Source organism: Spea bombifrons, chromosome 2 (genome assembly GCF_027358695.1).
Source record: "Spea bombifrons isolate aSpeBom1 chromosome 2, aSpeBom1.2.pri, whole genome shotgun sequence".
In the NCBI taxonomy this organism is placed as follows: Eukaryota; Metazoa; Chordata; class Amphibia; order Anura; family Pelobatidae; genus Spea; species Spea bombifrons.
In genome coordinates, this window is record NC_071088.1 from 9,232,421 (window position 1) to 9,255,444 (window position 23,024).

Genomic DNA, 23,024 nt, shown 5'->3' on the forward strand with positions numbered 1-23,024 from the left:
GAGTTTACTTTTTTATCCATAAAAAAACAACAAGTAGCGTATCACGAAAACCTCCTTTTATTGTGTAAAAATATTTTTAAAACATCATTAAGGTTGCCATTCACTGATTTTAGATTTTTTTTTAATGCAAAACATGGCTGAGGTCCACAAAGCTCTGGAATTTAGAAATATTTGAATTCAGCCAAGTTCTGCTACTATTGTTTTTGGAATAAATGCTAGTGAGAATCTTACTTTTGTACTTTTAACATGAATTGGATGGAATAATGGGTTAAACAAGGTTCCGTTTGCAGTGACGATCTTATATGGCCCAAGAGGGACACTTTTGTTTTAGGTGCTGTGACCTATGGATAGTAAGTAGTATAACGTAGTAAGGCATTCAGAAGCGTACATACCAACAGTCTCAATTTTCAAGGGAAAGTCCCATTCGTTGGGAATTTTCCTGAATGTTCCACATTCTTCCAAATGCTGAATATCAGCAATTAATGTACTAATTCCCAGATACAGTTGTCCGCCTTGTGTACTGTGTTGCACGGTAGGATCTATCTCAGGTAGCCAGGTCCAATTACAGTCATAGTGGCTTCTTGGCTCTTGTGTGTAGGATCCTGATATACTTGTCTGTGTTTCAATAACTTATTTTGTTTCCTTCCTTATAGATTTTTCCAGGAGCCAAAGGTTCCCGAGGATGTTTATGTTTCTCGAAGACAGGTAAGTGCTGTCTACAGCACTTTTGGGTGGGGGAGACTATTTTGTCCCTACTGAGGCTCACTTGTCCTCAAGTGAACTTCAGGTGGCTTTCCACAGTGACACTTACTGGAGGGGAATGCCTGAAATCAGAGCCGGCCTTAAGTGTTCTGGCGCCCTGTGCGGACTACTCCTCTGGCGCCCCCCCATCCCCCAAAAAAATAAAGGAAAAAATCTCCCCCCTCTGCCCCTTCTCACTGCCTTCCCCCCTCTGCCCCTTCTCACTATCTACCCCCCTGCCCCTTCTCACTATCTACCCCCTCTCCTTATGCTTACTGACCTTGTTGGCGGAGTCCTGCGGTGGGAGCGGGAGGCGTCCGTCTTCCAGCTCTGCCACGGTGCGCGCTTCACAGCTGAGCGCCAGAATAATTCCGGCGCTCAGCACGAAACGCCGGCACCGCGACGGAGTCACAGAGAGTTAGGGGCACCGAGCGGTTACTGAAAACTTCACGAGCGACCGCTCGGCACCCCTGCCCGGGACTTAAATTAAAACACCGGGGTTTTTTTTTTTTTAACTTTATTTAACATCCTCCGTGTTAAATAAAGTTAAAAAAAACTTTATTTAACATGGAGGATGTTAAATAAAGTAAAAAAACGATGTTTTAATTTAAGTCCCGGGCAGGCGCCCCTGTTGCCATGGCGCCCTGTGCGGCTGCACAGGTCGCACACCCCTAAGGCCGGCCCTGCCTGAAATGACTTGTTACCGTACTTATATGAAATGTATTTCAATGTATCTTTGGACAATTCAAAGCAGGTGTTGCACGTCTGTTACAGATGCATTTGGGGAATTGTCGCTGTTTACATGGTAGGATACTGAGTGGACATATGGGTGGAAGGGAGCTTTCCAAAAAGTTTCCAGGACCCCCTACCATTTAATATTATGCTACTGCCCAGCTCATCAATCTGAGTGGGGAAAATTGTCAAGCATTGTGAGCGTCAGGTCAGGGGATCTCACCACCGATCTGCAAAATCTGGGACTGTTGGCAGGTATGATGCAGCATAAGACAAAGTTTGCACAAGCGGGGAATTCAATTCTGCAAAATCTGGGACTGTTGGCAGGTATGATGCAGCATAAGACAAAGTTTGCACAAGCGGGGAATTCATTTCTACAAAATCTGGGACTGTTGGCAGGTATGATGCAGCATAAGACAAAGGCTGCACAAGACGGGGAATTCAATTTTATTTTGGATGATACTCTTCTCAGCAGAGCAAGCAGTGGCACTGCTTCTTTAACTGCAGCCAAAGCCAAAATCTCAGAGAACTATTTCCTGCTACTGGTGTTGCTGCGTGGCAGCGAAACTAAAGATAGATCAGGGGAAAAGAGCTTATTGCAGACCAAAAAAAAAAAAATCTAAAATGAAAAAAACGTTCAAACCTCCGAAGCAGCTGCCGAACCCAGAACGTTTGCGACCGCAGGGTAACCTGAACCGGCGGTGAGTATCTATCCAAGCAAATAGATTTCTCTAACCCCTTCCCTATGAGAACATAAGAGGGGCTTCATCTGGAGGGCTTTTAGTGTCTCGTGCGGCCGAAAACAACTTTCTCCCGTAACCTTTTACGCCGCGTGATTCATCTCCAAACTATAAATAGCAGCATGTCAGGTTTTTCAGCAAGAACACAATGCCTTTGGTGCATTTACGCACGATTTAAGATTATTTTCTTTAGGGCAAAAAAAGAAATCATAATATTATTGTGTTATTCGTGCTTTTTTTTTTATTTTATTTTTTTTTATTACGATTCCCACTTTTCTGCAACTTTCGCTAAAGTTGCCAGATGTGTGGGATGCTCGAGTGGCCGCCTTCCAAATATACCGTCCGTTCCCAAAGTGAAAAACCAAAGCGGTATGTCAACAAATCAAGGCGTTCGGGAATCGTTCTCGAGCAATAACCTCAAACCGTCCGCAGGCAGGCAGGCAGGCAGAACAGCGGGGATGCAAGCAAAAGGTAGGGCTCTGATTATACCGAAGCTCCGTTCTCAGCGTAGATCGCTTGCATGCATTTCATTCTAGAGATTTTTCTTTCCAGCGTAAAAGAAAAAAAGTTTTATTTTCCAAAAACTCCAAGGCAGTAAACGTAGGACATGTGGAGCTGGGCTTTTTTGCCTAAGCTATTGTAAGCAGAGTAAATTCTTTTTCTTGCTGGAATATTCGCTCTCTCCAGGGACGGCTATTTCTACGGGACTACTTGGGGGGACGTTTATGGAAAATGGATTAAAACACTGCAGTTGGGGGATATACATTGCGCCAAAGGGGTTTTAATTTAAGTGGCTAATCTAAAAGGATTGGGGAGGGGGGCACAGATGTTTATGTTCCGTTTACATGCCCCCCAACAATTCAGGTGCACAATTTGGGGCATCTATGTTGGGGGGGTATGGCTAGAGGTGGGAGTGAAGGTAGGAGCGGCAATGGGGTTCTGAGCTGCAACAGCGCCCTGGTCCAGTTGGGGAAGATTGGAGGATCCCCCCCCAGCTGGCCCATGAGCTACATTGGAACAGTAAATCTGAAAGTCAGTACTGTCCTGAGAAAAACAGGACAGTTGGGACAAATGAGTTTATATATTTATTATAAATAGCCCAGTCTGCTTTTTAACTTTGTTTAGCAATTGGTTGACTAACGCACTTGCTATGGCACGAAGAGCTGAAGGCATGAAGCAGCTACGTTATCAGCAGGTGCCTATTTATGATGGCGGCATCATTCCATGTGTATAGAATCGCCATCCGCGAAAAGGAGTGTAATGATTAAAAGCAAACACCCACAGGTGTACAGATACACAAAGTATTATGTGTGCATGCGCAGCAGATACCGTGAGTCTCTACTCGCGGAGCTCAGCAATGCTGTCCCTTTAAATGCAGCGATTCCGTCTTTCCTCCGGATTTCACAGCGTATACACGTTTATTTGAAAGGCGTGTTAGTAATTAGCCGTGAGGTTTACTCAATAGCAGTGGCTGATCTTCCCAGGTATGCGTTATGAAGGATCAATCCCAGTGAGCCTCTGTTGGCCTTGTTAATGCATAGTTCAATTATTGAGACGTCTTGAGCATCACCATAATGATTGAAATAGGCATTATGGAAGACCAGGGCAGCCATTTGTCAGGGGAAACTCGACAAGGTCTGCCCTTCACAATGCATAGTTTAATTGAAACCTCAAGCTCCCTCTTTAGTGAATATACAAATGAAGGCAGGCGTCTCCAAGCCGATGGCTTTTTGAATAAGCACGTCGTTCGAAATGCGTCGAGCCTTTGTTTCCTAATTTGGAGAATTAATAGAATAATTTTTGACTTTGCGATGGGTTTATTGTCGGTTTTACCGAATTTAGATCACAATAAAAGATATATTTTATTGCATCACGCTGCCAACAGTGGCGTTTTGGCGGCCTACCTTTGTATATTTCCGTTAATTCAAGGGGATATGAGGGGTTGTTTGGTCTGAGCTCTCTTTGATGGACACTTGGATTATCTATGGACTCGTATATGTCTAGTGAATACACTGCTATGTGTTATATGTAGTGTGTTCGAGTTTGTCCTTCCTTGCTTCATGAACTCTTCATAACTCTTATCTACTCTTCTTTCTAGAACATGACCTAGAGCAGCGGGCGCCATATGGAAACATGTTATGGGAAGGCTGAGAGATCCAGGAGACGGATATCAATGCCCTTCTACAGTTCCCATCCCTTTTTATTTGGCTTCCTGGGCTTCTGTATGCTTAAAAACCTTGTAAGCAGTCAAAACTACACCTTGATATTTGCCAGCGATCTCAACAACGTTCGCAACTGCAGCTGTTCTACCCTCATCCGTGACTGTGACTATAGCCTGGCCAACCTGATGTGTAGCTGCAAAACTATCCTCTTCCAACGGAATAGAACGCTGTCAAGTCTTGTCTATACCGGCGACCTGACGGTCTGGTTCCCAAACACGCCAACGCTCGGGCAACTGCTGAACTTTAGTCTCGTGAACGACCTAAAGATTTCGTTCTGCGGAGCCGCTCCTCTCCCCGCTCAGTACTTGGCCATCTTGGGCCTCAGACATCTTCGAGTGAAGACACGCGGAGCGCCTGAGCAAAGTTTAAAGTTATATAACCATGAAGACATTGTATCCAAGGACGCTGCCTGTACCGATTCCGGAGGAAGGAGATCGTCCCATCACATCTCTTATCTAGACACTTCTCTTTTTAATAGGAATACCTCGTTAAGGTCATATAGCGTTGAAGACGTTCCGAGCATAGCAGACCACTTTCCGAACTTACCTTACCCCGGGACGGGCTCCGCCGCCATCAACGTGAGCTTTGTTGTGACACTCATTTACTAATATGGGGAAAAAATGTCAGAGGATGAATTCAATGAAAATGTATTTTGAAATTGTATATTTTTCAATAAAGAATTATTGCCGGTGCTCGTACTACTAGAGGTTTTTGCAGCTACCCGGACAGAATTTACCTTATGAGGTTCCATCCATCGTTCTTTCTTGTTTTTGACCAATAACTTAGTGTGTCTGTGCCTTTTCTATCCACTTTTTTCCTGCATGTCTTACTTATAATTCACTTCAGTGCTTAATTTGAATCCCTATGTGACATGGGTATTTATTTACCACCCAATGGCACGAGAGTGTTATAGATAGAATGCGGAATAGAGAGCTTTTTTAAGAAATGTTTGAGTTTCATATTTTTCATTTTGGTTTTTCAAAGACGGATAGGATTTTCTAGGGTCTGCCAGGTTATTGAGAAACGGCGAGTTGGCAGAGGGCAGATATATATATATATATATATATATATATTTGAGCATCTGAGGTTGTTCTAAGGCAGCTTCCCTTTTTCTTCCGTGGTTAAGTCAACCCTATAGAAGAAAAAGCCTTTTCTGCGAGCCGGCGGCCCGTATCGTGGGAAGCTGGAAGTCCTTGCTGGTGGGATGAGCGTTCACAGAAATCGTTTCAGGAAGGGCAATATTAACCTTATCCAAGGGGCAGGTTATAGGCCAGGGGCGTCCAACCTGTGGCCCTCCAGCTGCTGCAGGACTACATTTCCCATCCTCCTCAGCCAGCCCCTTAGCTGAAAGAGCATTATAGGAGATGTAGTCCTGCAGCAGCTGGAGGACCCCAGATTGGACGCAGTAGGCAGTAGAGATAGTCCAGTCAGGAAATTTGTATGTGGATTGCAAACACACAATATAACTTCAAGCAGTGACCTGAAATCTTTAAATCAGATACATTGTGTTACTCTAAGCCAGAGATCGCCAACATGGGGCGCCTCTCTACCTACTAATGAAATAGTTTACGAGCAATCTATAACGCAATTTACAAGGAAATACATGTTCAACATACATCTTAATCCTTAAAATGACACTATTTTCCAAAATATTTTTTGTAGATCCCCAAATCACTCATTATCCTTCTACAGCGCTCCGGAATATTATGGCGCCATCGATATAAATCAATAATAATAAATAATCCTAAGTAGATCTTATAAATGGAATGGTTTAAGACCCCAGCCTTTACATCAGGGGTTCTCAAACTGCGGCCCTCCAGCTTCTGCAGGACTACATCTCCCATACTCCTCAGCCAGCCCCTTAGCTGAAGGAGCATTATGGGAGATGTAGTCCTGCAGCAGCTGGAGGGCCGCAGTTTGAGAACCCCTGCTTTACATCAATAAGATGACTGCGGGCCAATAAAAGCAGGAAAACATATTACATTCTGTATCTCAAACCTATCGTATTTATTAGTGATAAATCTCCAAAGGCTTTCACCAAGGGATAATTCACCTGACCTGATGTACTCATTATACAAACAAAATACCTTTGCCCAAAGAACATTCCAGTTACGTGCTTAACCTTACACCGAGTAAATCAAGTATGAGTGAGATTGTAAATTCTTCTGGTTATAAACATTCATCGGGCCGGTATTTATCGGCGGGTACAGTAAATATGCAGTGAATGCTTCTGAATTTTTTGAAAGTCTTAAAACTAAGATCTGGAATCACGAGAAGATCATGAAGCTCCTCTCGGCTGACTCCCACGGGGGGAAATATGTACCAAGTCTGTACGAGAAGCGAGGGCTGGTAGATTTCACCCTGTGGGGAAGGACAGCAAAAGCAACCAGTAATATAACGCCCCAAAATCATGTTCCATACATAAGGACCACACCAACATCGCCTTATAGCCAGTTACCCCAACACTAGACAGTAGAAACCCACATTTGCCCCATTTTCAGAATGAATGGGCAGCTGGCCTGGACTGACCCTCTGGCACACCGGGCAAATGACACCGCATACTGACCCTTACCCTCCAGATCAGGTTCTGCCGTGTGCTGTTACCAGCTAGATACAATGTGTAACGCGTGATCGGCCCTACTCTGGCCCTCATGGACAGATTCTGAGGATCACACAGTCTAGACAGGAATGCTGATAAAAAAAAAATGTATACACTTTCTATACGATCTCCCGCAGACTGATCCACAAAGCTACTGAATGAGGAGGCCGAGGTCTACTAAATCACGCAGTGTGAGGGAAAATACGACAGGGGTCCGTGCTGGCTAGACAGAAACCTCCATGAGTAAATGAGTTGGCTACAATGTGTTTACCTTGGACCAGTGCCTCAGCCAGCCCCCTCTGTGGCCACTGTCCCCACTGCGGAGCGCCGGGATAGGATATCATATCTTAGCACCCCATGTGTCTTATGGAGGCCGTGCCAACGGTAAATGAAGTGGTTGAAGCAGCTTGAAGTGGCAGGAAAGTGCGCCCATTCAAATCAATAGGAGTGCTTTCTGTATTTATTTCTTTCATTTGTATATGTTGGCTGGAGTGTTCGCTTATAATACAGTTTTACAGAATTATGTACTAATTTAAACACACTTTCCAACTATCCAGCTGGATTAAATAAAGTTGTTAGATAATGACAGAAAATGAATCAGAATCTTTTCTGATGGTCACATAATTGCTATAATATAACTACTACTACTTTGTCTACATATTTGATACAATTTTATGAAAGTGTTTAGTGAAGCTGTCTTTCTGCAGTTGACCGCTAGATGGCTCTGTCTCTCGTTTGGAGTCACCAGCTAATTTCAGTCCGCCCTCCTTTGAGCCGCCGGCCGCTGGGTGTCGCTGTGACACACGCACCTCTCTAGCCCCACTTCTTCCTGTTGTCGCTGGTTTGGCGGCTGGTTTTGCTGCAGCTCCCGGCCTTCGGTGCGCTGCTCTCCCGACATGTTCCGTAAGATCCGCCGGGTGAATTTGAGGAAACGCAATGACTCGGAGGACGAGGAGCGGGACGCCGAGCAGCCTTTCCCGGGGATTTTTGACCAGCAGTCGGAACTTGGCATAGGCTCCGGTGAACACCAGACCATCATCCCCCTCATCGGCCCAGCCGACCCTCCGCAGTATGAGAACGGGCCCGTGTGCCAGGCTGCCAAACCCCGCAAGGAGGCCAAAGAGGTTAACCCGATCGTGACCAAAGCCAGCCTGCTTAGCTTCCAGGATGATGATGAGGAGGAAGGTAAGGCCCGCTGCTGAGTGGCCTATTCTGGAGTCATGTGCCTCATATATACAACTGACTGGGGTGCCTATCCCCCCCCCCCGCACTGAGACAGCCATACATTTTTCCATACATTAGGGGATGTATTAACACATTGCGTGCCGCATACATGGCTAACCTCCCTGCTACTTGCAAAAATAGATCAAGCTATATTCAGAGACAGTCTTAAAGTTAGTCTGACTCCAACAATGGGGTCTATTCACTAAAGGGGGAGTTAAAAAAAAAAGTGCCCCCATTTAGTGAATAGACCCATTTGTGCGCATCCATACATTAATCGCATACCCCCTAAACACCCAGCTGTGTGGGCCATGGAAGGGAACATGGCCGTGGCAGGCTGTTTAAGAAGATCTGAGCCCACCCGGGTAGTGATCTATACTGGGGAAAGAAACACTTTATTTCCTGCAATGTTTGTTCCAAATGAAGCATTTTATTTGTTGCCTTGGAGAGCTTTGCGGAGCTTGTGACCCACGAGGGCAGGATCTGCTGTTATGTGATAATTCCCAGACCTGTTTCAACTGTTACCAGAAAATCGTATTATTTAAGTTAATAATACGGGATAATGAGCGTTTGAAAGGCATTTTTTGGTGTGTGGGGAGGACCAGTCGTTTCCAGATGGGTGATTGACGCTGTTTCGTACAGGAATGAAACCGATACGGTGGGATTGCCCCACGGCTAGCAAATACGTACTTAAACAAATAGTAATTTAGGTCTTTTTTTAACCCAAACTAATGTCCATCAAGGCCAACCTCTTCTACCTATCCTTCCTGCTTTTGATCGAAAAGAAGACACAAAAAGGCCCAATTATTATTACCAACATTTTGCCATTTAGTGGGACAAATTCCCTCTCGACTCCAAAAGACAATCTGATTTCTCCTTTTAAGAAGCTCTAAAATATTAATGTTTTATTTTTATAGCGCTGTATGTTCTGCTTTTCTTAGAAAATATACAGACCCCTTTTTGAAGGCATCTATTGTATAAGATGTTTGTTAAAAGCTGTCCACCTCACTCACTGGGACAAGAAGCATATATATATATATATATATATATATATATATATACATACATACATACATACATACATACATACATACATACATACATACATACACACGGTACTTTGTAAGCACGGCGGTCTCTTCTCTCGTCCTCTAGATATCAGATTCAGTCTCCCGTCACGCGTACTTTGTAACTTTTTTGTTGCACTGATGTGTTTAGATGCTAATACTTGGAAACCGTACATGAATACTTTACCGAGCTGCCGTTTTTCCCATTTTCTTAAATCTGAATGTTTTTTTCACCAGCGGAAGAAGAGGTTTTTAAAGTGAAGAAGTCCAATTACAGCAAGAAAATAGTCAAGCTTCTGAAAAAGGAATATAAAGAAGACCAAGAGAAATCAAAACCGAAATCTGAATTCCTTCTCGCGCTTGATGGTAAGTCATCGTGTTGCTGGAAGGCTTGTAAATGTGTAGGCAGCCCTTCAGCTGTTTGTCAACAGAAATCCCATCACTCCTAGCCAGAGAAGTTATAATGCAGCCTGAGAACCGCCGCGGCATCATAGACTGCCCAGCACTTATTTAAAGTTTTATTTGTTAATGCAGGAGTTTGTGGGGAAGTTTATGAATACACTTCTTGGAGTATAATAATAGTTTGTGTCGATACATTAATATTTGTACAAAATACAGTATATTAAAAAATAAATGTACATGTGTTTATGTAGTCCAATGTTATAGTTTGGAGTTTAAACAAGGGTCTATACCCTCTGTTTAAAAGAGAGAGCTGTATGTAGCCTGTGCTTTTTATTTTTTGGATAGCAGCTCTTCTCCATATGATGGGTTTAATCTAATGTTATTTCAAGCTGCAGATGCCCCAATTCTTATTTAGCTTCATGTTATTGTGTGTGTTTTCCCTTTATTATTCGATGTTGAATATTGAACATCAGTTTAACAGTTTTCTTGCATTTCTATGCGTTGCCCCTGGCGCTGATTTAATGAAGTACAGTATTTGCTCGATTATAAGACGAGGTTTTTTTCAGAGCAAATGCTCTGAAAAATACCCCTCGTCTTCTAATCGGGGTCGTCTTCTAATCAGACCTCAAATAGAGGTCTGATTAGGAGACTAAGATCCAGATCCCCCGCACCGCTGCAGGGGACCTGGATCCTCCTGTCTCACCCGACAATCCCCCCCCCCATCATACACACACTTACCGGTGCTTCCTGCTGTGTTGCCGGGGCAGCGGGTTGACGTCTACGCAATCCGCGTAGACAACGTCCGCTGCAGCCGGAAGGAGGTGTGGCTAGCAGCGGGGGTTGTCTGCGTCCGTCGCATAGACCTTCCCCGACTGTCAGAGATCAGAGTTCCCCGCACCGGTGCGGGGAACTCTGATCTCTGACAGCCGGGGAAAGTATACGCGACGGACGCATACAAACCCCCGCTGCTAGCCACACCTCCTTCCGGCTACAGCAGAAGGCGACGTCAACCCGCTGCCCCGGCTGGAAGCACCGGTAAGAGAGGGGGGAGAGCGGGGGAAGGGGGGTGAGAGAGTGTGTGAGTGTGTTAGTTAAATGGGGGTATAGGGTGTGTGTGTGTTAAATGGGGGCATAGGGCATTTCTGGAGTGGCGTTAAGGGGGCATTTAATAGAGCACTCTGCCTCCTGAAATGCCTTATACCTCCCTATATGCCACTCTGCCCCATAATATGCATTTTAACCCCCTAAATGCCAGAATGGGATATAGGGGTATAAGGCATTTCTGGAGGCAGAGTGGCACATAGGGGGTCAAAAGGCATACCATGGGGCACAGTGGCATATAGAGGGTTAAAAGGCATATCATGGGCCACAGTGCCATATTGGAGTGGCAAGCCTGGGGGCAGATGTGCATAACTGGGGGACAGGTTGGAAAATACAAGAAATAAAAACAAATAAATATTCAGATTTTGGGGGGTCGTCTTATAATCGAGCAAATACGGTAATTTGAAAACACGTTTCTAGATGCATAGGTCTAAACCGATAAGATTTTAATCATTTTAACACGTTTTGAAATTAAATGTGCTAATAAGCCCTCGAAGGACTGTAGTCTGTGTACAAAATCAAGGCTTTTTCTCCCTTTCTAGGTGTTAACTCTGTTAATAAGTCATCAGCCGTTAAAGATGGTAACCAGGAGGACGCTGCAAATAACAGTGACCTTGGCGAAGAAGAGATGGAAGTTGAAAGTGAAAAAGAAGATGAGAAGCCCAAAGCTGGATCCTTTACGAACCCACTTTCATCTCTCAACGTTCTCCGCCCAGGTATTATAATTCATTTATACAGCACCGTCATATTGTACAGCGGACCCATCAAATTGTGCAGCACCTAATGATTTGAAACAAAAAGGGAGGCCTTGCTCAAATGAGCTTACAATCTAGAAGATATTAAGCCGACATTACGAAAGCATAGCATTACTGTTGGTACATCAGATGTGTAATGCAAACCAAAAAATAAATGGGGAAGATGAGTGGATCATTCCTTTTTTTCCCCCTGTGATATTGGAATTTTTGCTTGTTATAATAGTCATTTTTTTTTTATGTAGGAGAAATTCCGGATGCAGCTTTCATCCACGCTGCCCGTAAAAAGAGACAGATGGCCCGTGAACTGGGTGACTTCCCGTCTCATGAAGCAGACGGTGGTAAGAGCCGCTTGGTGCGTGAGGATGAAAATGATGCCAGTGACGATGAAGATGACGATGAAAAGCGACGTATCGTGTTTTCCGTTCGAGAAAAATCACAAAGGCAGAAGATCGCAGAGGAAATTGGTAGGTTCTTTATATGGTCTATTTTTTCTGGCTTATGGTAGTTATGACTATTAACCACCTACTCCAGAATCAAGAATCTGTGATGACGTTCTCTGTTCCAACCTGCACTGGTCGGTGGGGTGGTATATTTTGTTTTTAAGTACACCGTACCCACTTTTTTTTTTCTATTTCTATCTTTGACTAGGTATTGAGGGGAGTGATGATGAAGCTTTAGCAACAGGAGAACAAGACGAAGAAATCAGCCGATGGGAACAAGAACAGATAAGAAAGGGAATAAGTATACCCCAGGCAAGTGTTTCCGATCATGCTTACACTGGTGTTTTGAAGTCCTCATTGGTCAAGATCTTGGCTGCCTTTAGGAAACCGAGACATTTTGGGTGATTTTTCTGTATTTTGGGAAATATTTGTATTATGGTGCAGGACTGAGTGTTTTAAACTACTGCATCATCATACTTGTGAGCTGTGATGGTACCAAGGCTTATAATATGTTTATAAATAATATATTTAAATGTAAATTGATCTATTTTTTTCATCGTTTCAGGTTCAAGCGCCGCAGCCTGCTGAAGCAAATAATTTGTTCTATCCAACCACTTACCAGGGAATTCCTTACGGTTCCTCCTATGCTGTTCCTTACTCTTACACTGCTTATGGATCCAATGAGACAAAATCTCAAAAAACAGATAATTCAGTCTCTTTCAAAACTCCCAGTAATGAGATGACTCCTGTTACTATTGATTTGGTAAAGAAACAGCTTAAAGACAGGTAGGGCAGACTAACTTTCTTTTTGGGGAGTACCAAAGCAGTCCGCCAGCTTTCTGTTCCCACTGGCTCTTAAAATGGGGCCCGGGAGCATTAATGCTACTGTGTTACGACAATGAACTCTTGAAGAACACGGACGGAAGCAAGAATTAAGCAGTTGCCATGGAAACTATAGGAGCCTAGTGAATTGAGATTGCGTTCTTTGCCAGGAGCACAGGGCTGTGTTAGTGCGACATTCTGGACAGTTACACGTTGAGGCCAAAATTTTATGAACAAAAGATGACTTTGAGGTCACAGAAATTAAACCACAGGTATCGAGGTGCAAAAGTGAATGTCATTTTTAATAAAGCCGTTCTACTGAGTTTAAGCATAAACGGAAAAGAAAATCCTAGACCCCTTGCTAGGATTGGTTTTACAGATTTAGTTGGATTTATCAGATTCTGATTTGGTTCTTTGATGTGTAATAAGGTTCGTAGCCCCTAACAGTGGGCGCTCTGAGGGATCTAACGTTAATTTGCAAAGCTGAACATTTCCATAGAAAATGTATTTGAATTTAGGTTTCTGATAGCGTTTTCTTTCCAGAATGTTGAGGTCCCACTCCTTTCTGTTTTTTTTTTTTTTTGCAACTGTTGTGAGATCGATATCTAGTATTTATCTAATATCAGGTTATGTTGCTGGAAAATAGAAGCTTGTGCACCTAAAACCTATTCTTTAATATTAGTTTAAGTGATCCTTTATAAGATGATCACAATGACTCTCAAATATTTATACTTGTGTGTACACAACCAACACGATGGGGCTATAGTTTGGATTGGCCTAAATCCAATAAAGCTACAAGATTAAAGATGGCTTTACCTAAAAGCTTCCTTAGCTGTACAGCTTTATAACATTTCTTCTTTTTTTTTTTTTGTCCCAAATATAGGCTGGATGCAATGAAAGAAACTCACAAAGCAAACCGTGAACTGTATGAGAAACACCAACAAAGCAAGCAAGACTCCTCCAATTCGATAATACGCTTGGAAGGGTGCGCGGGGGGTAACGGTGAACGGTACCAATTTTTGCAAGAAATGCGAGGGTATGTCCAAGACTTGCTTGAGTGTTTCCGTGAAAAGGTAAGGATGCAGCATCATTTGTCTTCTATGTCCACCAAGAAAAGATTTTGGCTTTTAAACTTTATTTTGCTAAATATAACAACGGACACAAGTAGAATTTGTTTTTCTAACAGGTAGCGCATGAACCTATAAAGTATAATAAATAACAGGATTATTTTTCTTATTGTTCGGTTTTCGGCATGCGGGCCGGGACCTGCTAACCTTTTTAAATCTATTTGGCCCGTGCAATGTGAAAAGCGCTGCATGAATTGTTGACACTGCTATTACAGTATAAACCTCCTCTCATCCAAGGGCTTTGGGCACGATCTATATATATATAATATAATTGAGCACACACCTGTTTTGGCTTAGAAAATACCCAGCAAAGATCAGTGATGACCACATTAATGTGCTTTATATATGTAGAGTGTATATTGTATGTGATCCGTACTCAGGATCAGTAGGTCTGCCTTGCGGAGAATTCCCTAGGCAGCCTGGTAATTATAGCTCTTCACCCAGTCGCTTGCCGAGAGAGTGTAGGGTGAGAAAACAGACATCGAACCGGGTGACATACGGTATCCTCCGCTCCCTCTTTCCCACCCAGCTTAAATATTCCAGTCGTCTGCCTGGCGCCTTCCCCCGGCACCCTGCTGTGAGATGTATGGATGTACAGAAAACGAGGTTCCCTGGGTCTCCCTAGTGGGGCGACCCTGGACGTCTCTCATGATTGCCCCCAAAATGTCATATCGATCGGAGGCTTAATGAGGGAGCGACAGCCGCTCAAAGCTTTTGAGGGCTGCAAACCTGCCCAAGAGTTCCAGGGCAGTCCTGTTCTCTTCCGGGCGGTTATAATTTGCAGGAGTGAACTCTGCTGTAGATCCAACATTTTGTTGCGGCCTTTGGTTCATTATGCCCATTACAAATTCAATCATACCAACAGAGCGTAAAAACTGTCTATATGTTGTCGTGGAGTTCAGCCCAAATACCAGATTCGAAACACGTTAGAGGAAAAAGCAGAATAAGCAGGCGGTTAGGGTGTGAGGTTCCCAGCGCATGAAACGGATTATGTAAGTAGTAGGGAACCATATCTTAACATCTATATTATTAACCTGGACAACATTTAGGCATGCTCTGTTGGTGTATTTAAACTTTCCTTTTCAGGTCTGCAGGGTTCCTCAGTTCGCTTGGAATAACTTGCCCCGATGAGCCCAAACGCACCAAGCCGGGGTATTACGAGTATTGTTGTATTTTTTCAGGTGCCTCTGATTAACGAGCTGGAATCCGCAATGACCCAGCTATACAAACAGCGCGCTGTCCGCCTTGTCCAAAGACGACAAGATGATATTAAAGATGAATCTTCGGAGTTTTCAAGCCATTCAAGTCAGTCCATCTTGAAGGTTTTTATTATTCATTAAACACCCTCGCTTGCCCAAGATGCACCTTAACATGCACCATTCTATAATGTTTCTGTGCATTAAGAAAAAAAGTTCTAACACCTAGCTTGTAAAAAAACCCACAAACTTGGGGGGGTTCATTGTTTTGTACAGTATTCAGTTACAACATCTATAAACTGGTTTGGTAAAGCAGTTTATTTCGGGTACAGCGAGCTTTATGGGAGTTTCAATTTTATATCTATGGAATCTATCGTGAGATAATACATCGTTCCTGTCTGGGTAAAAAAATTCTAATCTAATCAGCTTTGTTAAAAATGGGGCGAAGCGATAAGATCCCTTCTTATAAAGGTTTAATATTGCCAGGTCCCTCCAGTTTGAGATGGCCCTGTATAATGCATAATTCAATGTGTAAGGAGACTTTAAAGTGATCTCATTAATTTAGCTATGCATTGTAGAGGGCCGGCCAAGCTGTTCCTGCAGCAGAAACGTACTAGGGTTGGACCTTCTCAATGTATAGTGATGCCGACGAAACACAACAAGCAGATTTTCCCCTATAAAGACCCCTCTGTCATCAACACTGCCATAACATAAGGAAAATGTACAAAATGCAAACAGATTCCCCCTCTAACGAAGTGTTAGCAGGTGAATTTGTTTTAATGGGAACCCGCTGATGATTCCTCTCCTAGGGACGGGTTTCTTAGTAAAGTAGCAGTGACTAGCTTCATAATCTAACTCGATTCCATTAAATAAGTGTAGAAATCTTTCGAAGATGGAGACAGGAAAAATACACTGAATAAACCCAGCACTATGTAAAAAAAATTCTAATGAGCGTATGAGGCTTTACGCCTGCTAAGATTAGAGGGTTTTATACGTTCACATGGGGTGACCCCCTCTAATTACCAGGTCACTGTTCGCTGCCGTAAGGAAAGAGGTCTGAAATCTCGTGTAGGTTTAATTGTTCTTTATGATGCGTAAACGTTAAATCCTACCACATGTTCCATATGTCTCATTAACTATTTCACAACCATGCCAAACAAAGCAGTGGTTTGCTTTGCTTTTTTTTTCTTCTGATTCTTATTCTAACAATAAATGTCTTAAACTATTCTGTATAGAGTGTAAGAACTTCTCCCGTACTCAAGGGGTACAGTCACTCCTTTGGGATGCGTGTGTTTTCACGGTCGCTTGTACTTTATTCTTAGACTAAGTCTACGAAGAATTGGCTTGGTATTTAAGGTCACTTTAAATTTTATACCCCAAAGGATGCGTACTAACACATACTAGTATTTATTCGCTAAACAGTGACTAGGCATGAAATAATTTGCCTTTTGATTATGAAGCGCCAGCCGATTGAGCCTCTAATTATAAAGAACCAACTTGCCCTCAACTCCCAGTGATTGCATTATTTAGCTGTAACTTCCAATAACGCAGGTCAGCGTATGAACTTTGTTTTGACCTGGTATAGACTTAAGGTGCCCCTGAAATCTGTTTAAAGACCACAAATTAAAGTGTTTGTATAGCGCATGGTAAGGTTGTGTCTGTGCTTTCTTGGGTTGATTTTGAAGACAATAATTGGAAGAATACTTACGTTACGTATCATCATTAATCGCTACCAAAGATTGGGCTGCGCTCGTATGATCTCCCAAGCCATGATAGGGTGGGTTAGGTTGTGTGTACATGATGGGCATATCTGTCATTAAACGTTTGACACTAGATTATATGGTATATGTTGCTTCAGGTAAAGCAGTGATGGCTCCAAATCTGGACTCATTTGGGCGAGATCGAGCACTGTATCAAGAGCATGCCAAACAGCGGAGGATAGCGGAGAGAGAAGCCCGAAGGTACTGCTGCATTCTTTATTAATGGATTGATTTGTTTAAGCGATCAGTGAATCAAACTACATTCTTCATGAAATCTGTTCTAGTGAGAACCGTTGCTCATCTTAACAGGGCGGCTATAGGTTGAAGCCATTGTCTTTGGCATGGTCTTCTGCAGACACAGACATATGTATTGAATTTTTCTGATGGCTGTATTTGTGGATTGAACCTGTTGTGACCCTCGAGGCTGCATCGCCTGTGTTCACGTTTCAGTGCTGACGCATCATTTTGTTACATATCACAGAGCACGCAGGCGGCAGGCCAGAGAAGTAACTGGCAAGATGTCTGAGCATCTTGAAGGTCTTTCCAGCGATGATGAGGAAACCTCAACTGACATTACCAACTTTGACATGGAAAAAGGTTAGCCTTTGGTGCAATTTACTATATGCTTTGTAGCCTTTCATGCTGTTTTGAGTTCTAAGAATTGGGCGTTCCTGCAAAGTGATTGGGCAGACCTCCGTAGGTGTCTGTGGCAGTATAGGTGGTTCCTCTCAACCGCGCACGTTTCCCTTTGCTTGTATGCTGAAGGCTCTGTGTGTTCCAGAAATGCTGCTGATTCTAACAAAGTAGAATCCAGAAGTTGTCGGTATAAGAATCTGTCTTGTTTTCACCCAAATATTTGCAACATCTAAATGTATCATACTATTGGTACTTAAGGATTAGTTTGGGTGGCTCTGCCTTCTTGGCGCGTATACATTAAAAATGTGTTTAAACATTTAATTCTAAAAGTGGAACCCCGAGAGTCTTTTATGACCTGACCCCAATGTGCCTTTTATGCAGTCCCAGTTGTACTTTACAGTGGCAGTGTCTGCTTTTTTAACTATTTTTTTTATGACGGCTACATCTGAGCTCATCTGATGGAAGAGGCTAATTTTAGTACAATTCCTATTGCCAAAAAAAAATACATCAATAGAATAATGCAGCTGATCCAGCAATTTTTTTTCCTGCTAAAAATAAATTAATAGTCTTCAAGGGCTCAATTTAAGATAAGTTAAAGATTGAAAATGCCATCTTGTTGCATTTTGCATGCTATGTATATTTGAAGTCTTTCAACTTGTGCCTTTTGAATAAATCCTGCATTTTGTTTTCATATTTTATAATTTTAACATACATTTCAATAACTCAGTGGGGGTAATGCTGGCCCTAAATGAATAGCACTTACCTCTGCTTTGCTTTTTAGTTGTTCTGGGTGAAATGATTGTGTTATAGGTACAAAATTAAAATGTTCCACTAATGGGTATTTACAAAATGTATATAATTTTTGTTTTATTTATTTATTTATTTATTTTTTTAGATCGGATTTTAAAAGAGTCCTCTAAAGTGTTTGAAGATACTTTGGAAAATTTTCATTCTATTGACTGCATCAAAGATCAGTTCGAAACATGGCGTACTAATTACTATAGTAGTTACAAAGACGCCTATATTGGCCTTTGTTTGCCAAAACTACTAAATCCGCTAATACGACTGCAAATGTTAACGTGGAATCCGCTGGAGGTAGGTTGATATAATTATAACTTATTATATTATTTATTACAATAAAAAAAAATCTGTCATTTTAATGATGCTGATCCAGTTTGAAATACTGCCCTATGATATCAGCCTCTTTGTCCCCAAAATGAATGAACTTGGTTTGTCACGAGAAGTCCAAAAGCATGAGGACTGGTTCATCATCGGTCAGTCCAGCAGGATGGATGTCATCGGTTTAGACGCCCTTGCTGGTGTCGAGCCTCCTTTCAAACACCAAACCCTGTAGTCCATGGAAATCCATCTGAAATTGTCATCAATTATAAAGTGATGGCTGGACCGTTCATTAAACGTTAATCTGCGTTTTTCCCCCCAACTAAACTGTACAGTTGTTTTCCCCTGTAGATAAACTGCCGTGACTTTGAAGGCATGAAGTGGTTCGAGTCTTTAGTTTTTTACGGATGTGAAGAGAAAGAGTATGACAAGGAAGACGCGGATGTTGCTCTGCTGCCTTCCATTGTTGAAAAAATAATTCTTCCCAGATTAGCAGGTGCGTAATTTAAAATATTCTATCTAGTATCGACCCTGCGTCTGGTAGCTTGCATATAACATCGGCACACTTTATAAAAGTGGACACCTGCTTCTATAATAACGAGTTTATTTCGGGTAAGAACTTGCCAAGTATGTTTGCCCAATTTTGGGAAAGTTGATTTATAATGACGGCTTACATGCTTCAGGTTTTACCGTCATTCCTACCGTAGTCTTTTTTCGTAACTTAAACAAATAAGTAAGGAAATACATTTAATGATCAAAAGAATTCAAATGATCAAAATACATTTTTATTTTCCATGATAGGTCTCTTTGAACCTGGCGCCCGTGCATTTTTCTTGCTCAGTCTATTGACTGGCAGCTGTAGCTTCTGTTGGAGAAATATATTGGTCTAGTTTTAGAGAATGAAATATAGTTTTGCGTTTGTCGAATCCGTATGACACCCCAATTTGTTTCCTATCCCTGCTAGTCATTGCTGAAAATGTGTGGGACCCGTTTTCAACAACCCAGACCAGCAGGCTGGTGGCGGTGTTTCAGAAACTAATCAATGGATATCCTACCGTTGTAAACTCCGAAAACAAAACCACAGAGGTGAGTTAAACTAGACTTTTTTCGCATATTTTTTTATTTTTTTTTAGCTGGTCAATGCTGGGTATTAGTGGTTTTACTTAACTTAAAAACATAGTATTTTATCCTGATGTAAGGACGCCGACCTTTCACAGTCCTTAGGATAGCCATGTGCCTATCCCATGTATGTTTAAATTCCCTCACTGTATTAACCTCTACCACTTCTGCTGAGAAGCGTTTCCCATTATCTACCACCCTCTCAGCAAACTTTCTTAAACTACCCTCTAGGTTAATATTATTTTTTCCCCCCAGGCTCTGCTCAGGGCGTTGCTGGTAAGGATGCGACGGACATTAGATGATGACGTTTTTATGCCGTTATACCCCAAAAAGTAAGTAGGTCGCCTCCGACTATTTTTTTTTTGCCTTAAATTGAACAATACAGATAAATTATGGCTATTGTGGATGTATGTAGTTTCTTTAATATGAACTAAATGTAGTAAATTATGGGCCCAGATGGTGTAGTGGGTAATGTCTCTGGACAAATCAAACATTCTGACCTCTTTAAACTACGGCTGGGTGGCCGCCAATCTATAAATATTATTATAAAAATTATAAAATTCACTCTCATCCTTAAGATATAAATATGTTTTGTAACAATCATAATGACTGGGGCAGACTCTGATTTCATTGATTATGTCAGTTGGGCAAATGCAAGCAACCGATGGCAAGTATTAATAATTCTTTTTACTAACCATTATTGGCGTTGTACATAAAAATCTATATTTTCATTCTTAGCGTTATAGAAAATAAGAACTCCGGGCCCTGCGTGTTTTTCCAGCGCCAGTTTTGGTCGTCGATAAAGGTAATCTAAACATGTTTTGTCTTCACTCGGACCGTAAATGTGCACCGTGGGTTAGAACAGTGGCTCCGATAAACCCACTCTGTAAATCCATGAATCGTTCCGAATGCCCTGCGATAGGCGATAAGAGGTTTTCCGTACCGACAACGCTTTAAATAGTCCTGCAGCTTAAAGGAGCGGCCCCTTTAATTGGGTTTACGGGATATGTAAACATTAATAGCCTGGTCACTGTGCCCGTTGCACAAATATAATGCACGGAGGTAGGTTTCAATGTATTAGTCTTAGCTTTAGGTAGGTTTTAATTGTGTTTAACTGCAGCAGAATGACTCAACATATTTTAATGTTTTATTTTTTTTTTTTTGACCGATCAAATGTAACGTGATTTTTCTCGGTAAATGTTGGTAATATCAGTTATATATATAATTGTGTGTGTGTGTGTATATATATATATATATATATATATATATATATATATATATATATATATATATATATATATATATATATATATATATATATATATATATATATATATATATATATATATATATATATATATATATATATATATAATATACACACACACACAATTATATATATAACTGATATTACCAACATTTACTGAAACTATATATATATATATATATATATTTTTTTTTTTTCCCTGTACTTTGGCAATTTATAAATCAATTTGATTGTATCGATGTTTGCTTTCAGTTACTAGGAAACTTCTTAAAATGGTACGGAATCCTATCCAACAAGACGTTGCAGGAGTTGGCACTCGACGGGCTGCTGAACAGATACATCCTGATGGCTTTTCAGAACAATGAGAACGGAGGGGATACTCTTAAAAAGGCCCAAAGTGTGAGCATTAAAAACCTTTCATCGATAAACTGGAATATCTCAGAGCTTGAATAACCCGACACTTCACCCGTAGGCTGCGTTACCTTTAACACCATTGGCTATATTCCCAGCTTTCCTTATGTACTTTCCTGTATCAAACATTAACATCTGAACATTCTGTGTGCTTTGCTGCCAAAAGTATGTGTCTGAATACATATATATATATATAAGTTGGTGACAGAGGGCACATATACAATATTTTAGCATCTGTTGGAACTTGCTTGGTAACAGGTTATTTTTTTTTTTGTCCCCTCCAATAATATTTCAGGTAATTGCTTGTTTTCCAAAGCAGTGGTTCTCAAATCTTAAAGGAGGCAAAACCATTCCGCAACTGGAAAATTTAGTCCGATATCTGTCTCACCTGGCCGGTGTGATTTACCGGAATAACATTGGGTGCTCGGATGTGGAGAAAAGAAACGCAAGGTAAGCTTGGCCTCCGGTGGGTGCACACGGAATCTTTCCTGATTCTGGGCTCGGGGTTGGGGGGGGGCCCTACTATTCTGTGGAAAAGTATGTTTAGTGCCGGGCAGGTATAGCCACTATATAGCAAATACATACCTGGCATCCTAAACTTAGTTTGCTTGCTCCATATTGCCTCTGTTGAAGTCAAAGCAGACCTCAGGCGTTTGTTCGCTCGTCCAGGCAGCCTGCTGTTCAAACCCAGAATGCTGTAATGTACAGAATGCGGGTTGGCGCGCAACAATCTATAGGTGAAAAGGGACGCTTTGCCATTTTTCAATGTGCTTTAAGCTAGTGTTGTGAGTGGAAGGATTAGACCCAACGCATACAGCGGCAGATGGCCTCTAATGACCCTCGTTTATAGGCTTGGAAATACCACAGGTACAGGTCGAGCACATAGAGCACGTCGATACCCTCTGACACTCGCTGTATCATTTATCTATTTCTTGTTTCAGGGACCAAATCAGGCAGATTGTGAAATTACTAGCGAGTATCCGAGCGCTGGAAAACGCTGCCTCCGTGGCCAACGACTACAACGCGAAAGACGTCAAAGCTCCATCATAAGCTAGAGAACCTTGAGAGAGACCGCGGTGTAAATGCGTTCCCTTGTGGTCTCGTTGTAAATTATGTAAAGTTTCTTAAACTGTAAAGTGGTGATTATTTTAATGCAGGGGTTTCCCTAAAATGTCGAGATTGCTGGTCTTAATTTTTTTTTAACTTAAAAACAAACTCACAGCTACTGTTAGCGAGATGAGCCGCTATGTGAGGGACGCCATCCGCCGGGCAGCTGAATGAGCCGCGTAACATCGGCCGTAGTATCTCATATCGGTATCGCGGATGTTTGAAGGGCCGTGCAGCTGAAGACGACACTGGAATGATTGACATTTGGAAAACGATACCATAAATACATCAGACGGATTTTGTCCTTTTAATAATTTACTATTTGCATGAGTTAAGTCCTGTATCAGGGCAATTTCTTTGAGGAACTTCTTCTCCTGAATGAAATCTCTTCCTCGTATTGCTGACGTTGTCCCCATTTTCAGTTTGGTCTCTTGGATTCT

General features: G+C 42.0%; 2 protein-coding genes across 4 annotated transcripts; both read left to right on the forward strand.

Moving 5' to 3' along the window:
• The first annotated feature begins 449 nt into the window (after positions 1 to 449).
• On the forward strand, positions 450 to 5,127 carry C2H21orf62 (chromosome 2 C21orf62 homolog). 3 transcript variants are annotated; one of them, XM_053456679.1, is made up of 2 exons: positions 450 to 705; positions 4,312 to 5,127. In XM_053456679.1, exon 2 carries the CDS (start codon positions 4,339 to 4,341, stop codon positions 5,041 to 5,043), a length of 705 nt encoding a protein of 234 aa, XP_053312654.1. In that variant the 5' UTR covers positions 450 to 705; positions 4,312 to 4,338; the 3' UTR covers positions 5,044 to 5,127. The 3 variants fall into 3 exon arrangements, with proteins under 3 accessions (XP_053312654.1, XP_053312653.1, XP_053312655.1); XM_053456678.1 differs by lacking the exon at positions 450 to 705 and adding an exon at positions 1,471 to 2,174; XM_053456680.1 differs by lacking the exon at positions 450 to 705 and adding an exon at positions 2,248 to 2,684.
• A 2,734-nt stretch (positions 5,128 to 7,861) lies between these two features.
• Positions 7,862 to 22,687, forward strand: PAXBP1 (PAX3 and PAX7 binding protein 1). Its single transcript, XM_053456676.1, has 18 exons — positions 7,862 to 8,219; positions 9,566 to 9,688; positions 11,368 to 11,541; positions 11,823 to 12,044; positions 12,229 to 12,332; positions 12,586 to 12,806; positions 13,726 to 13,915; positions 15,151 to 15,274; positions 17,024 to 17,126; positions 17,407 to 17,522; positions 18,457 to 18,656; positions 19,032 to 19,176; positions 19,645 to 19,766; positions 20,055 to 20,131; positions 20,538 to 20,604; positions 21,319 to 21,465; positions 21,773 to 21,927; positions 22,419 to 22,687. The coding sequence occupies exons 1-18, from the start codon at positions 7,931 to 7,933 to the stop codon at positions 22,525 to 22,527; spliced, it is 2,688 nt and encodes an 895-aa protein (XP_053312651.1). The 5' UTR covers positions 7,862 to 7,930; the 3' UTR covers positions 22,528 to 22,687.
• The last annotated feature ends 337 nt before the right edge of the window (positions 22,688 to 23,024 follow it).

Coding starts and splice junctions, on each gene's coding strand:
- C2H21orf62 (XM_053456679.1), top strand. CDS start 4,339: ATGGAAACATGTTATGGGAAGGCTGAGAGATCCAGGAGACGGATATCA.
- PAXBP1 (XM_053456676.1), top strand. CDS start 7,931: ATGTTCCGTAAGATCCGCCGGGTGAATTTGAGGAAACGCAATGACTCG. Junction 19,177..19,644: donor AATTCTTCCCAGATTAGCAG/GTGCGTAATTTA, acceptor TATCCCTGCTAG/TCATTGCTGAAAATGTGTGG. Junction 20,132..20,537: donor ATGCCGTTATACCCCAAAAA/GTAAGTAGGTCG, acceptor TTTCATTCTTAG/CGTTATAGAAAATAAGAACT.